Source organism: Toxotes jaculatrix, chromosome 14 (genome assembly GCF_017976425.1).
Source record: "Toxotes jaculatrix isolate fToxJac2 chromosome 14, fToxJac2.pri, whole genome shotgun sequence".
Classification (NCBI taxonomy): domain Eukaryota; kingdom Metazoa; phylum Chordata; class Actinopteri; family Toxotidae; genus Toxotes; species Toxotes jaculatrix.
Genome location: NC_054407.1, coordinates 16579766 through 16595962, shown reverse-complemented (window position 1 = coordinate 16595962; position 16197 = coordinate 16579766). Strand labels below are relative to the sequence as shown.

The window sequence follows — 16197 nt, the reverse complement described above, 5'->3', positions numbered from 1 at the left end:
ACATGCAGTCACTCACTTAAATATCTATCGCATACATATGAATATCCCTGTGATACCCTGTGAGGTCACAGGTCTTTGCACTGCATTAACATCTAAAAAGCTGAGTAGAACATTCACAATTGATTCTTCTAAATTAAAAAATTCTTCTAAAATCCGCAAACAATTAGAGATCTGATGTGAAACAGGTTACCACTTCACCTACCAAATGATTTGCTTTTAGATATGTCACATTTGTATAAGCTGCTCACCAATAAATCATTCACAAACAACCAAAGTAGTAGAGAACTTTGGTCTGATTTTACTAAACTAATTTATCAATTGACTGCACATCTTTGATTACACTGAGACAACAGCTCGTGGACCACAACAGTCTCCAAAGTTCTGTTGCTACTTTTAGATAATCAGTGCTGCATATTTAAATTAACGTAGAGAAATACTGAAATAGAGACATGCACCTATGACCCCATTAACGCCAACAGTTGCTGATCCAGAAATCCAAGGCACTGGAAAAGTGCAAAAGGCAAACATTTCTTGAATAGTACAAAAGTAAAACCCCCAAAAAATAAATATCTACTGCATAAATATTTGTTTACTGATGACTCACTAAAGAGTCATCAGTAAAGATAATACCTGGGTCAATTAATATTAGAGGGTCAAGGTTCATGATTTGGTGAATGCAATGTGCTTTTTTAAAAAATATAAAATCCAGTTCAGCAACAGACAAACTGTTCATCAGTAAAATGTTAAACCTTACTTTCTTGGCTTCTGTCCATCATGTGCACAGTACAACGCGTATACATGACATATAGCAGTTGTAACGGAACGGCAAGGGGACTGAAACCTGCTTACAATGACATACCTTCATTTTCCAACTTGCCTGTTCTAAATAGACGAGGCGACTCTAACCATTTAGACGAAAACAAAAAGACTCAGCAGATGAGCCTATGTTCTGATGGGAGGCTTCAAAATGGAATGGTCTGTCAAATGCAGTAAATGTACTTGAGGTTTCGATATGTTCTTTTTCATCATGTAAGTAGAAATGCCCCCATTTAAGACTAAGAGGGTTTGTGGTACCAAATTAAAAATGTTTGCTTCTACTGGTTCTGGTAAAGGTTATCTCTAATTTGAAGAGTGACTGGGTTTCCCACTGATGTGTAGCCGTAGGTCTGAGTTGACACTTTGGTTTTAAAGCTTTGCTGCCTGCCCTCAACTCTCTGCACCTCTGAGCAGTAAGAAGGCTTCACTTCAAGCTTTGCGTGACTCACTTGGATGGGGATGTGTCTCTCCGTCCTGGGCCGCGCTCCGCTAGCATGAGGGACACTGGACGAGAAAAGGTTACTGGACAGATGCTCCTTGAAGCGACTTAAGAAGCTGCTCCTCTGCCTCGGCGCCACAACAGGCCGTCCCACATTCAGGAGCACTGGTTGTCCCACCATGGACCCGCCAATCTCCCTCTGCAGCACAGAAATCTCACAAGGCTTTTCAACAGTAACGCTGGAGGATCCATAGGTCTCTCCTTCTTCTGGAACGTAATCCTCCAAGTCCTCAAGGGTCAAAACATGGTCTCCTTGCTTCAGGATCTTAGGTTCCTGCTTTCTTAACAGACTGTGATCATTATCTTCATCATCAGGTTCAAAGATGACAGTCTGTTGATCGTCCAGGTCTTCACTGTCCTCTCTAGCTGGAGTGAGGACAGTTGAAAGCTCATGTGGCTCTTCAGAGGTAAAAGCAGAGGCAGCATTACCCTGTTCTTCCCAGGAGAGCGGCTGGCTGCTGACGTCTCCCGGCAGCTCTGCCTGAACCTGCTCCACCAGCTTGTTGTTGGAATTGTTAGCGTTGGGGTTTTCCGGTGGAGACCTTTTGGGTCTGGAGGGAGTCGCTGCACGATCAGACCCTGCAGGTGAGATGCCTCTCCTCCTGGGCAGCCTCGGAGATTTATTGACCTTGTACTCGATGACCTCCTCTACCTCAACCCACCTGGGCTTGCTCTCCATGGCCTTTGCCTCAGCACCCTCGGGCTCAGTCACGTAGAGGGTGGGGATTGTGGTCTTTCTTGGAGTGGGCATCCTTCTCGGCCTGGCTGTAGGGGGCTCTGGGGTGGAGGTTTCAGAGCGGTGGGCTCCAGCAAGAGTCAGGCCAGGGGATCTGTGCCTCCTCATGCGTGGGTTCTTCACCACAGTAGTTATAGTCTCCTCACTGGATTGAAAAAAACGACAACAGACAATATCAGTGCTGGAGATAAAGATCTGTGCAAAATACCAGGCTTCATGCAGCTTTCACACTGATGAGCAAAGCTGGTGGCCTCTCATTAGTCACCCATACAAGTGACACTGAGCTGTGTAACTAATTAGGAGCACCTGTCACATGCATCCATTGTTGTTAAGATATTTCGATCTATTCTGAACACACAACATTGTTTGTCGTTGCTCTCCTCTGTGGTGCTTCCTGAGGTTTTCTTCCATTCCCCATTAGTTTTTTGGGGGTGAATCCATCCCATTTGAATCAATGGTCTAAGCATAGAGGGTGTCGAATGGTGTGTGTGTATATATATATATATATATATATATATATATATATGTGTGTGTGTGTGTGTGTGTGTGTGTGTATATACAGATATTTTGTGATATTGGGCTATACAAATAAAATTGGCTTGACCTGAAGTGACATTTAAATGCTGCATGAGGAGCAGCAATAATAAAGCTGCCCGTTAAAGAAGACAGCACCTTGGTGAAAACAGCCCATCCTTTCATCATCCTTGTGATAGAATCCTTTGCACTCAGGCTTTAAATACAACATAGCAACACATACATGGGGCCAGAGAGAGGAGCACACACATGCAAAAATGCTCCAAATTTCCTCTCAGCCCATGCTCTGTTTTAGCAAGCAACATCTACACAATTAAAACAAAAAGATCTATATCACAAAAGCCAACAATTGCAATGGAAATCTATCACGAAACAAATATCCTGGCAATAAATATGAAGCTACATTTCGTTCTCCAGATTGTCTAGATGTAAACCCCTAACCCTACCCACAGGTAACAGACATGCTTCATACATGAGGCTGATTTTAGCCCAGTTGCACTTACATAATGATGGTTTTCTTTGGTATTTTAGTCTCCTGCTCAGTAACTGTGGAAGAAACATAAACAGATTTAATAGACAAAGCAAGTCAATTAGTCTAAGGTAGAGTAGAAGTAAACAAGATGCATCCATCTTTATACCCACATCAAAAGCAGTAATACTAATGATTATTTTTCTAGTTTTCAGAGCCTGGAACAGTCTTATTTTGTAAAGGATAAAGTCAGCGTTCCTACCTTCAATAGTGATGGCCTGCTCACCAGTGCGAGACACAGCAGAGGGCAGGACTAAATCAGCTGCACACTTGGCACTGCCCAGACGGTTGGACAGCTGGAAACAGCAGGGATACATTTTTAGAGTCTTGAAGATGACTTACTGTTGCTAATTGATATCAGCTGACTTAAGAGTCAATTCTTGGGTTTAAGACCAAATTAAAAATACATTAAAAATATATATTCTAGACAGAATTTCTGCCAACAGGTAATGTTTGTTTTTTTCTCTCTAAATATTATTTTAAAAAAAGCCCTAGTCACATGATTCAAATATAATGCAAGAACTTTACTGAATAGTGTAGACCAACCTCACACTCGTAGTGTCCCAAGTCTCTCTCTGTCAGGTTTTTTACTATCAAGACCAGAAGCCCACTACGGAGTTCACTGTAGGTCTGATATTTTTCTTGGTCAGTCAGCAGCCTGCCATCTTTGAACCACCTGGTTCACACAGCCGAGAGCAGAGCAGAGATTAACACACGGGGGACACGTTAAACTTTTTATAATAACAAATATAAGTAAGGCAACCATACCTGATCTTGGGGATGGGGGCACTCTGTATGACACAAGTGAATTGCGCGTCCTCACCAGCAACAAAGATAGCATTCCTCATTTTATTCACAAAACGAGGAGGAACTGCAAGAAACACATCAAAGTGGATCACATATTTAAGCACTAGAAAAAAGTGGACTGAAGTGATGTTTTTTGAAGCTGGTGAAGAGGCCACTCCACGCCAGCCTCCACTCCAAAATTATAGTTATGAATGAAAACATCTGGTATTTTAGGACACAATCACTTGCAGGACATTTACCCTTAATCGTATGCCACTTACCCTGAACTGTGATCTTTCCAAGAGTGCTGGCATTGCCGGCTGAGCTTGTGGCAAAGCACATGTACTGGCCAGAATCATCTGCTGTCATGTTGTCCAGGATCAGTGTGCAGGAACCATCAGGGTCCTCAATGATGATGTGATGAGGATCTGCCTCCACTGGACGTCCATCTGTATCCAACATGTAAACCAGTGCGTTAACAACGCACTTGGAAGTAAGGACAAGTACTACTAGTCTCCTTTAGTCTAGAAATTGTCCAGTGGGGAAAATAAACAGAAAAAAAAACAGGGTGACAATTTCGTACCCTTGTACCAAGTGACCACAGGTTTGGGTACTCCAGTGACTTTGCAGGCCAACTTAACAGTCTGTCCCAGCTCTGCTGTGCAGTTTGCCAGAATTTCATCAAAGTCAGGGGGACCTATGAAAACAGAGTAATCATAAAAGACAATGTTTGAAAGTGATAAAAGAGAAAGTAAGAAAGATAAAAATCTTAGATTGTGTGTGTGCGTGTCCCACTCACTCCATGCAGGCAGGCTGTATCGCTGCTGCAGTTCTCTGAAATCTCTCAGCCATGAGTTCTTGATGGTGACAGTTCGAGCTTGCAAGGTGTATTTCCTCACAGAGTCCTCACGTTCATGCCAGATTTCGAAGGCACGGTCATCACCCTCCACTGTCTCGTTCACATCAATGTTATTCAGCTGCGACAATATGAAGAATACAGAAAACATCATTTAGGCTGTTGGTCAGGAAAGATGACAGTAAAGAAGAAAGTCTTGAAAAGAAAAACGAAGGTGTGATTGTATTAAAAGTCTTACCTTCATCATGTTCTTAAAGACATACGCTTGTGTATCAGTGTTGCTGTCTCTCTTAGGTTTGCAGATTATACAGTAGTTCTTAAAGAGGAAGACATGGCGGTGGTGACCTCTAGTGGACGTCCTAATTCCAGGAGCTCCCTCCCACACTTGGAAGGGTCCCTGGCACAAAAAAAAACCAAAGATGTATAGACTGTCAAACACAAAAACATGCCCTTAGTCAGTAAATCCCTGTTTGTAGATATCCTACCTGTCTAATTGGCTCTCCGAGCACTTCCAGTGTGGCAGGATAGTTCTCGATCATGGAGACATGGTGGGTATTCTCTGAGCGTTGTGGGAGTGCAGACACCATAGCATAAGCTTCTTCCAGGAGGCAGCAGTTCTGACCGTTTCTTGCCTTGTTTCGAATAAGCTCCTGAATACGTTAAGAGTGGAAACTTTAACACAGTAATTGAGGTGATAGTGATGGAGGTCTACAAGCAAATGCCTTACTCATATATCCTATATATCCTATATCCTAAAAAGGCTACTACCTATTATGTGTCAAAAGTTGTCACCTTGAGGAAAGTCTTGTACTTCTGGATCCTCTCCAGTGGGTGTTGGAGGTAGGCGTTGATGCTGCGCACAGGGGGACCTGTAGGGTCTGCACTAGCCTGCTCCTTGTCAGTGTACTCCTACAATGTGATGAAAGGAAGATTTTTGAATTTAAATAATTTTACTGGTGCACAATTCTTTCATGGCCACACTTTTGACAGGGTATTTACAAAGTAGTATTCTTTACATATTATTTCAACTGAAGTAACATACTTCACAAAACAAATGATCTCCAAACATATTTTTGTAGAGTAGTGATGTTAGGTTTATGGTTAGAAAGTGTAATCGGCTTAATTTATGACAAAATGCATTATCCACAGTAGATCACTGTGGCCTAACATGAGAGGAGCGGTGTTACCTTGAAGAAGCGGTGCACAGTCTTGTCACTGACAGCAGATTCTGCCTGACCCTGACCAACAAGATACTGGAGGTACTTCTCAAAGCCCTCCTTGTTCTTTAGGAAGCACATGGCTACATCATCATCTGTGTCGCAGTCATTCAACTTTGGAAGGAATGCCCTAAAAACAGAATTGTGGACAAATGAATGCACTTACCATAAAGAAAAGAGAATATCACGTCCTTTTGGTAGAGATCATTTGTGTTCTTTACCTAGCTTTTAAAATAGTTGAATAAAATGACAAGTAATTAGGAGGTTAACTCACTTGCCGTGGAAGGACTTGATATCGTCAATGTTCCTGAATATAGTTTCCTTTTGGCTGCTGACATCAGGCGGTGCATCAGGGCTGTCTGCATGCTGCAGGTGATGGGAGGTAAAGAAGTCTATCTCCTTCACATACTCTGATTCACCATTTATCAGGTCCTGGAGTAGTTGGCTAGGGACACAATATAACAGTTGGTTATGATGCTTCCTTCGGTTCCAGTATTTGCTATGTGAATGTAGATGTGCTTTACTTACAATAATTTCCTCTTGTATTCACCCTCAGACACTTCCTCTACACTCGTCTCTGGAAGATCACCCGTATCAGCTGAGAGCTGAGATAACACACATTTTTACTATAACCTTTAAAATGTTCAAAGGCCTCAAGACAATGGAAACAAAATTTAGATATTATGTTGTTGGATCAGCGGCTATAGTCTTAAAAACATACTTTGAGTTTCTTGTCCAAGTAGGCAGGTGAGACCCAGCCTTGGCGGGATGGCGTAGTTTTGGTCGGTTTGGTCCGGACTAACCATTTGAGCGGATGGGCTGAGTCCAAAACCTCAACATACTGTCCCTCTTTCAGAGAGATAGATTCTTTGCTTGCCATGGTGGGATTGTAGTCAGCCGTTGCCACATAGATGTCAAACATCTGTAAGAATGTTAATGTATACAAATGTACATTTCAGACAGCACACATGAGGTTTCATAAAATGTTGTGATAATAGTACATAAATCCAATATGTTGTCATGAAGTCTATTCTTGCATAGTCTTGGTTCTGTGGCCATTCACTGTATCACGAGTGTAAACAAGTTACGGCCCACTTTACAGTATGTGGGTGATTTCCATATCTCACCTCCCCCCTGGCTTCCCCCTCATCAGACTCAGAGGAGGAGTCAGCAATGAGGGAGGGAGGATGAGAGCGACCGTGATGAGGTGATGGAGAAGGAGTCTTGGTCTCATCATCGCTGTCAACACCAGGTACGCGTAATGAAGCTGGGGCAGCAAGGATGGAGGGAGGCAATCAGAGGAACACAGGTCAGTTGCAAAGATCTTGATCTCTTTACATTTAGTTTATCACTGTAATGTACCATTCAAACATTATGTTCAGCAAAGGAAAGGGTTATCATACTATGCTTTGCACTAAAGCAAAGAAAGTTTCTTGGCTTGAATCTATGTAGCAATTATTAGTACCCACACCACTCAATCTGTCAAATTTTGACTGAGGCAGGAGCACCCAGCTAAAAATCACATTTCAAAGAATAACTGACTGTGGTGGTATCTGCAGGGGATTCATTTAATATGTTCCTCCAAACAGGTACATTATTGCTTCATTATATCACTTCAGATTTTGGTCCAAAATAAAATTCCACAACAATCAAGTCACTCAAAATTATTTGCTGTTGACTACTACTTACTATTGACTGTTAGTGTTGTGACAACATGCAAAACAAACAAAAACTACAGTACAGATAAAAATTATTGTCTGAGCTCTCCACATACATGTCTGTGAACATGTATTCAAGATATAAGTCGGTGGGAAACCAATTTGAAAAGACAAGAAAAGCATATTGATGATGCAAGAGGAGGTGTAAAGGTGCGCAGACAGCATGAAATGGAAAAGCAACTTTTGGAAAATTTTTGGAAAAAGTGTTTAATTGCAGCTTAATACATAACGCATATTTTCCTGTATGTATGATAACTGTTTCCACAAGTCATGTCCTTTGCGATCCAATTCTACTGAAGAATCTCACTAAGTTCCTTGTAGAAAAATGTATAGTTATTATGAAGCTGATGCACTTGGGATACATACTGGTAGTTTTGGGCCAAGATTTCATCCACTGGAGCACTTCATGATTCTGTAAGCTGTCTGAATAACAAATTAATGATTGAATGAACATTTAATTGGTTGGGTTGATAAACTGATGGATGTAAAAGTGGTGATGGAATGATGTCTGTATGAATCAATGAGAGGTTTTAAGTCATACACACATGGGTAAAGCAAAACATGCAGCAAACAGGCACTAGGAAAGCAGGAAAAGTCATCTGTCAGGTTTGATGTCAACCCCAAATCCACTAGAAAGTGAATCCTAATTCAAGAATTGTGTCAGAACATACAGTTTAAACAACACTTTCACAGTTCTTGAATAATCAGAATGAATTCACCAAATTCAACCAAACCTGAATCCAACGTAATACGTGGATTAGCAAAGCCAGTCATGACAGCTTGCTTGTTTCATACACAGTATCAGAAAATATTACTACTCAGTATAATTTAGCAAAGGGATAAGCAATCTGCAGATTTTTATTCCAACCACATATTAAACCATCTGATTTAATAGATAGGCTCTCTGGGTGACTGCATCCTCACATTGAAATCACCTGGTACGGTATTTGGCTGGAATGAAAACCTTTATACTTTTGTTAGTCAAGGGCCTTGGTTACCTATCGCTGACCCACAACAGGTTATTTGCTCTGTTAGCTTGCTGCATGTATGATGACAGAAGAATTAAGGATTTCACACTGAATAAAACAATGTGTGATTCTGTTTCATCCCCCTTTTATTATTATTAGCTGAACATGCATGTTGATTGTTTACCGTTTACAGACAGCCAAAGACCCTCAAACAGCTAGCTTCCTAGCTGACCTCTGGAGCAGAAACATCTTCTTGTGTCCATTTTCTACTTATGTACTAAACACTAAATTTGAACACCTAACTAAAATGATTTATTCAACAACACATCTCATTACTTTAAGCCACAGGTAGTAAAATGTTGCAATCATTGGTTTATCTGAGTTTAAACCAGGCTTGAAGTAGCCTGATTATGTTGGCTCTAAGACTCGTCTGTGTAATGCTTTAAACATAAATCAGCTTCACTCAGGTCAGGCTTTTCACAGTAAGTTCTGCTTTTTTTCAGCTTCCCTTGTGCTCAGTATTTCTCTAGTAGAAAGTGCTGTAAACTGTAAAATCTTATAGTCTAATGTTTTATTGCATAGTTAAAACGGTGAGTGACTTACCCTGGCTGATCTTTGCTGATACCATTTCAGTGATCTGGGAGGTGAGTTTCATAAGGAATTCTTCTGTACCTACTTCACCTAGGTATGGTATTTTACCCTCTTATGATGGAGAACAGAGGACAGATGGGTAACAAAGAGGACAATAAATATTGTAGTATTTATTACTATAAATAATTTATATTACTATAAACAAAGTCTTACCTTTTCCACTGCCAGCCCCCCCTTCTGGAGGACTAACTGTAATTCCAAGAACCCTGAGGAGAATTACAGGGTCAATTTTATTTTCAGATACATTAATTTTTAAATGTACTGTATATACTTCTGCATTCTGAATGTCAAAGAAAAACTTACTCTGAGGCTTTGGTCTCTTTCTTTGGTTGTGGTGCTAAGACAAAGGTGGGGAACACACATACACATATAATTACAGTCAAACCCAGGAGACAAATTCTAAGGCAGTAACAGGTTTGTACTCAATATAATATAATGTCAATATAAATTTGATATAAAGTGCTCAGATGTCTTTTTTTTCCTTACTGTCATCCACCTCGAGGTGGGCAGTGCAAATGGACTGTCCTGCTCTGTTTGTAGCTATGCAGGTGTAGGCGCCACTGTACTCTGTGCCCACATCCATCAAGATGAGGCTGTGCTGGCGTCCAGAGCTTGCTATTTTGTATCCCTTGGTATCAGGCTTGATCCACAGGACATCCTCCAATGATTCCTCCTTTAGCCAGGAGACCATAGGAGTGGGAGACCCTGAAAAAGTCAAGGTAGGTATGGAGAACTTGGAATACTGTGCATGCTGGATGGCAGATAACCTGGGAACATCTTGAGCCACATCACTAGGATTTGATCATTTTGAAGATGAAACAGTGAAGTGAACAAACCTTCAACTTTAACAGACAGAGTGATGCTTGCTCCTTGTTTCACCTTCCTGTTGCTGAACCTTTCAAGGAAGCGTGGTGGCACCAGGGGTTCCTTGGAGTCTGTGAAAATATAGTGTAAAACACAAGCACAGTCACATATAATATAATACTATATTTCCTAAAATACCTGTAACAAGTGTGCCAGATAAATATTAAATTACCTTTCTTATCTTGTGGCATAATCTCCCCTGGACCTGTTGCAAAATACAATTATTACTCTGTCTGTGAGCAATTAAACTACAACTTTAAGCTTAGATTAATTTAAAATATAATATCTCATGCTCTTTGCATAGTTCACTTTTCAGGCATTTGCATACATACTCAGAACTATCAGTCGGGCAGAGGAGTAAGCAGATCCAGCTGCATTGCTGATATAAGCAGAGTACTCCCCCATATCTTCTTTCTTAACCTCCAGAATCTCCACGCTGTGAACATCTCTCTCAGCTAGTAACAAAATCCTTTCTGAAGGCCGCAGCGGGTGGCCATCTTTGAACCAGTATATTCTGGGCTTGGGGAAGCCTGGACGACAATAGATATTTCAGAAACATTATTCTATAATCATAGACATTTTTGTGCAACTTGACATTATAAAATTATTACAGTCAGTTGTTTTTGTTTGTTTGCCTTAGATGAACTAATTATTAATATTAGTTAATAAACTTACCCTTTACTTTGAGTTGCATTTTAGCAATAGGTGAACCTGGACTAACATGAACATCATGAAGCTCTTCCACAACTTGAGGTAGCTGGTCATCTTCAGCCACAGACTCAAAGGTCTCAGTTTCCCTGCACGAGAACACCAGAATAGTTTGCCTCAAGAATTCAGCATTTATTAATATTATAAAATACCTTAATTAATACATCTTTTTAGACACCATAAAAACTGTTGATATTATAGTCACCTGGACATGTAGCCCTTGGCACTCACGTAGGAAGAAGTCTCAGTGGCGTCAGCAGCAGTGTCATAATCTGAGCTGCAAGACACTGATGGAAAGGATCGACATACAGCATTATACAATGATAATCTTGATAATAATAATACAATATGTGTGCCACTGTGTGCATGTGATTTTGTAATCTTCTAACCAGACTGAGCTTTAGACTGTTTGTGAGGATGTTTTTGCAAAGTAGCGTCATTTTGGCCCATCTGCTTTTTTTTAGATGCTAGTTTAAGATTAGGAAATTGGTTTCTGATTAAGACGTTCAGTTGGTAATTTTGTACATTTCCCAAAATGTTTTTGAACAACATAAAAAAACTGTGCAACTAAATTTGCTGCATCCAGCTGTTGTTTTCATGTGTAGCGGGAAAAGGTGATGGCTTTAGTAAAAGCAAAAGAGTGAGATGAATCAAAAGAGTAAGATTTGCCAGTCAATAAATGAAAAAAGGAGATTTGCTCCTTAATCAAAACACATAATTTATGTGTTGTATCATTGAGGTTGTTTCTGCAGTTGATGGAAAATTTCCTTGTATGACACAAAATACACAAAATGTTGAAGCTACATACAGCTCAGCTACATACATGTAAATATCAGGGCCGACAACACAGGCCTGATATTTACTGCATGTGATATTGCTGTGCAGGAAACATCACAAGATGTCAAACTCAGAAATTAAGTTGAGTAATTACTCAAACCAAGTTGCTCACTAGAATTAAACATACATGTAATGTGTGTTCACTTACTGTCAACCCTGAGTTCAGCCTTAGTGGCTGCAATGCCGCTGCTGTTTTCAGCTGTGCAGCGGTAGACACCCATGTCAGTGGGCAGCACAGAGGTAATGATCAGTTGGTGGCAGCCCTCCTGGTCCTCATTGATCATGTAATGGTCATTCTCCTCCAGCAATTTGCCATCCTTATACCAGCGAATTGTTGGAGGCGGCTTGCCAATCACAACACAGTCAAAGCTGACTGGGTAACCATCTGGAACATCCTGACTTTGTAGCTCTGTCAAGAAGACTGGAGCAGCTGGGTAACAAGAGCAAATAGAAAGTAAAAACAAAATGAAAATGGCAATGCAAAGTGTGAATCAGTGCTAAACTGTAGATATCATTAGGTATACTTGGCTTTAGTAAAAAAACACTAGAATGGAGACAAAATACATTTCACAAGACCAAAAGTTAAATGATATTGATTATTTAGACAGCTGTTTATCAAAGAATTACAGAGCTCATAAAAAACTGCATAATGCTCATAAGAGGAGAACAACCATTTTCGTGTATCTTACCCAGGGCTCCAGTCATGAATGCAGGAGGCTGTCTCTCTTGTGTGGGAGTCTGTGTGCCATCTTGCATGTAGCCCATCTTTCTAATTCGCAGCTCCACTTTGAGAGGCCCTGCCTCCATGATGGCGGTCTCTACAGGAACCCCATGGACTGTAAACATCTCCTGGAACCTCTTGGAGGCGACTTCAGCCTCTGCCCGTGAATCAAAGCGAATGTAGATGTAACTGTCATCCTCACGGTAAGAGTGAGGATCTGGCAGGTCTCCTTCATCTGCACTGACAAATGGTTCTTCCTCAACATCGGGTGGGAGACGTGTGCGCAACAGGCGCCGAAGACGTCTGCTTGCCTGCCTCAGTGACTCATCCATCTCACTACCTGAGGAGCTCTCAGGCTCACTGTCGGCACTGTAGCCCACTGTCAGTGGTCGTCTTCCGGATGATTCTCTTACCGTTCCTACTGTCACCTTACCACTGTGAGAGGTGACTCCAAACTTGTTGGTGACCTCACATGTGTAAACCCCAGTATCCTTTGTGGTGATGGCAGTGATGACCAGTGAACAAGTACCATCATTGTAGATATCAATATGGTGGTGCTTGCCATCTGTCAGTGGTTCTCCATCCTTAAGCCATCGCACCTTATCAGGTTTACCTTCTGCCACACATTCAAGATGTATGGTCCCATTAGGTTCTTTGGTCTGGTCTTTGAAGACCTCTTTGAAGACAGGACGCATGTCCTTGCGGGCCTTGTAGCCCTTGAAGGCAGCTTGAATCTTAATGGCAGCCTCTCTGAGCTCAGGCTCATCCTCTTTACTGATCTCCATTATGTTTGTCTCCTCGGTAGACACTTGGTTTTTCTCTGTCTGCTGAATTGTGGTTGTTTTCACTTCAGTCTGCTCTGACATCTGAAAATGTGCAAAGAACCTCTCAGTGGTCAGTGTCTCTGTACCACTGGATGCTGTGACAGCAGATTTGCTGCTCTTCTTGAGGTAGGACACAAGTGTTGAACCCCCAGAAACAGATTCATCCTCAGAGCTGGTGCACAAGTTGGACTCTGTCTGCTTCTTAGACACAATGGCCTGCTCCTTCTCTCCTGCTTTTATTTCTGCTTTCTCTGAGGACTTCAGGTCCTTCTGTCCTGATTTGTTTTGACCACCTTTACCGTCCTCTTCAGGTTGTTCAGAGATGGAGTCCAAAGTGGGCTCTCGGCTCATGCGGCGTTTCTTAGCCAAAGCCTCCCACAGCTCATGGACATCACCTTCCTCAGCAGCTTCTGGAGGCAGACTGGGCTGCCCCAGTGCTTCCATCTCTACCTGTTTTGCCTCCAAACCTATAATAAAAATGCTCTCAGTATCCATACAGCACAACATCCATTGTAAAGGCTTCTGATGGTGAGAGGGATACGTGTGTAGAGGTGTTTAACTTCAGAAGAACTTGTAGGATAAATAAAAAAAAAAACACCTATACAGCAAACACAGTGTCTTACCTGGGGAAATCAGTGGCTGTGTGGGTGCCTCTGTGTAACAAAGACAAAACACAATATAGGAGTTAAGAAGACTTCCAACATCTCTAACCTGTTCTAATCATATAATTTGAAGAATGCTATAAATTTACAAAGCTCACAAATATGATCTGAACTAAATAATTGCATGACTATGTACTACAATGCCAAACAGATATTAGTACTTTTTGTGCCAAAAGTGACAAGGTTTTCTATCTCCTTTCTCCATCTGTTATAAATACTAGATCATGAACTGAACCACACATCCACTCACCAAGCTGCACAGTCTGAGGCAGCTCAACAGGTTCTCCAGTCCCAGCTCTGTTGATGGCTGCCACTCTAAACCTGTAGCCACTCCCTGGGGTGAGATTTTCAACCACAAACTCTGTGTTGCTCACAGGTTCGGAGTGACACGGAAGCCAGAGGGCACTATCTACCAGCCGCATCTCCACTCTGTAGCCCAGAATGGGACTCCCTCCATCATGTAGTGGAGTGAACCAGGAGAGGGTAACGGACTGTTTAGTCTTACTGAGGACCTCTGGGTCCTCTGGAGGATCGGGTACAGCTGTTGAGAGGAAAAGCAGCATATGTGAACACTAAGAGATGACATGTATGCCTTTATTGGGCAGTTGATAATTTACTTAAGGACAGAAAAAAGTGCAGATAACATGCAGCAAAGCTCCTCAGCTGCAACTGAACCAAGGATGTTAAGGTTATATGGTGTTAGTCTTTACCACTTGGGTACGCTATGGCATCAAGACATAAAGGTGAAGATAAAACATATGCCATATAATGTGGTCTCAGTGGCCCTGGGTTGACTTCAACTGGGAAGCTTTGTTACATGTCTCTCTCATTCCCCATGCTTCTTTTCATTTCTCAACTTTCTTTTATCCAATGAAGGCAAAAATGCTCAAAAAGAGATAGCTTATTCACTAATAGAACAATGGTTATGCATATATCTTTATTTTTCTCTAAGCCAAATGTTACAAAAGTCTTAAAACAAATTATTCACCATAGCACTGACTGCCGTCTGTCAAGCACTTACTGATGATGGAGAGCTTGGCCAAAGAGAGAGCATCTCTAGCGGCAAATGTAATTTCCTGCTGGGGCAGAAGTGGTGCCTGTCTAAGGACAAGGCGATAAGAACGGCCATCAGCCCTCATAGCCCAGAGATCGCTGGGCTTGAGCTCAACTCCGTTAGCATACCAAGCTACTTCTGCTGCAGGGACAGGCTCGGTCAGCTCAACACAAAACTCAACCTTCTCTCCCACTGCAGCCACTCTGTCTTCCAGACCCTTCGCAACATCAAGCTGCCAACCTTATGAGAGAAATCCACAGAATTAAATGTAAGAGGCTGTCAGATACAGTTATGAGAATATATATGTAATACATAATCATAGAAGAATGCATGATTCAGGCAAGATGTTGCTTGCAAATACAACTTCAAAGTCTTGCAATGTTCATTTGGGTGACTCACCCTTGACAGAGAGTTGGGCAGATGTGGATGCTGTGCCAGCTTTGAAGGTCACTGTGCAACTGTCTTTAACACGCAACTCTTTCAGAAGGAGCAGATGACGACGACCACTCTCAAATGACACAATCTCAGCATTAGGAGATTCCTTCACTGGTTTGCCATCAAGAAGCCAGCAGCAATCTTTGTTCTCAGGACGGGATAGGGCACACTCAAACAGTGCTTCACCTCCATCAAAGGTTTCCATATTCTCCAGGCCCTGGACAATGTTAATGGGTTTGCCTGTAGAGGACAAAAGGATAATGAAGAAAGAAAGAGAACACACTCAAAAAAATATTTAAGAAGACTGCAGTGTTTAGAATGTCAGTTCGTATGGGATTTTGCCAACGGCACAAACTTGGTGATGATCGGCAAATTATCATTTTATTTGGCCAAACAATTGTTAGGTTTGAGGGAGCAGAGGAGATTCCCTAAAGGTTGGTGGTCTTTCCATGTGGAGGGAAGCTCACCTTCCACATGAAGTGAAGCGACCACACAGGTCCCCTCTGCTTCACAGGAGTAGGTGCCCCTGTCCTCAGCGGACACACAGCTAATGTACAAGCGAGCCACATTCCAGTCCTGCTCCACTACCACCCTTCGACCATCAGGCTGCAATGGCTGCCCGTCTTTCTTCCACTGAGCCTTGACTGGCCTTGAGTACTGGCAGATGAATTCAGCCGGTTGGTTTTCGACCACCGAGAGGTCCTTCATCTCGCTCACCACTTCAACTGTGGGATCTGAGGTTGGGGTCAGGGGTCATAGGGTCAGGTTTTGGCCATGAGATG

The 16197-nt window shown here is 42.0% G+C and overlaps 1 protein-coding gene across 8 annotated transcripts in view; it reads right to left on the bottom strand.

The window, feature by feature from the left end:
• Nucleotides 1-387: 387 nt before the first annotated feature.
• obscnb (obscurin, cytoskeletal calmodulin and titin-interacting RhoGEF b) overlaps nt 388-16197 on the bottom strand; it is a 53183-nt gene continuing 37373 nt past the window's right edge. For all 8 annotated transcript variants that reach the window (XM_041055046.1, XM_041055047.1, XM_041055049.1 and 5 more), the window contains 33 exons: nt 15883-16149; nt 15380-15655; nt 14948-15220; nt 14177-14467; nt 13888-13917; nt 12409-13731; nt 11868-12149; nt 11088-11169; nt 10850-10971; nt 10507-10704; nt 10347-10379; nt 10147-10245; nt 9797-10015; nt 9614-9647; nt 9464-9516; nt 9263-9361; nt 8058-8114; nt 7101-7240; nt 6695-6895; nt 6502-6578; nt 6248-6418; nt 5944-6103; nt 5549-5665; nt 5242-5406; nt 4995-5153; nt 4700-4877; nt 4484-4597; nt 4182-4349; nt 3883-3985; nt 3661-3790; nt 3317-3410; nt 3089-3131; nt 388-2196 (listed from right to left, as the gene is read on the bottom strand). In XM_041055046.1, the coding sequence (XP_040910980.1) occupies nt 1095-2196; nt 3089-3131; nt 3317-3410; nt 3661-3790; nt 3883-3985; nt 4182-4349; nt 4484-4597; nt 4700-4877; nt 4995-5153; nt 5242-5406; nt 5549-5665; nt 5944-6103; nt 6248-6418; nt 6502-6578; nt 6695-6895; nt 7101-7240; nt 8058-8114; nt 9263-9361; nt 9464-9516; nt 9614-9647; nt 9797-10015; nt 10147-10245; nt 10347-10379; nt 10507-10704; nt 10850-10971; nt 11088-11169; nt 11868-12149; nt 12409-13731; nt 13888-13917; nt 14177-14467; nt 14948-15220; nt 15380-15655; nt 15883-16149 (6860 nt within the window). In that variant the 3' untranslated portion in view covers nt 388-1094. The remainder of the gene's footprint in view (nt 2197-3088; nt 3132-3316; nt 3411-3660; nt 3791-3882; nt 3986-4181; nt 4350-4483; nt 4598-4699; nt 4878-4994; nt 5154-5241; nt 5407-5548; nt 5666-5943; nt 6104-6247; nt 6419-6501; nt 6579-6694; nt 6896-7100; nt 7241-8057; nt 8115-9262; nt 9362-9463; nt 9517-9613; nt 9648-9796; nt 10016-10146; nt 10246-10346; nt 10380-10506; nt 10705-10849; nt 10972-11087; nt 11170-11867; nt 12150-12408; nt 13732-13887; nt 13918-14176; nt 14468-14947; nt 15221-15379; nt 15656-15882; nt 16150-16197) is intronic.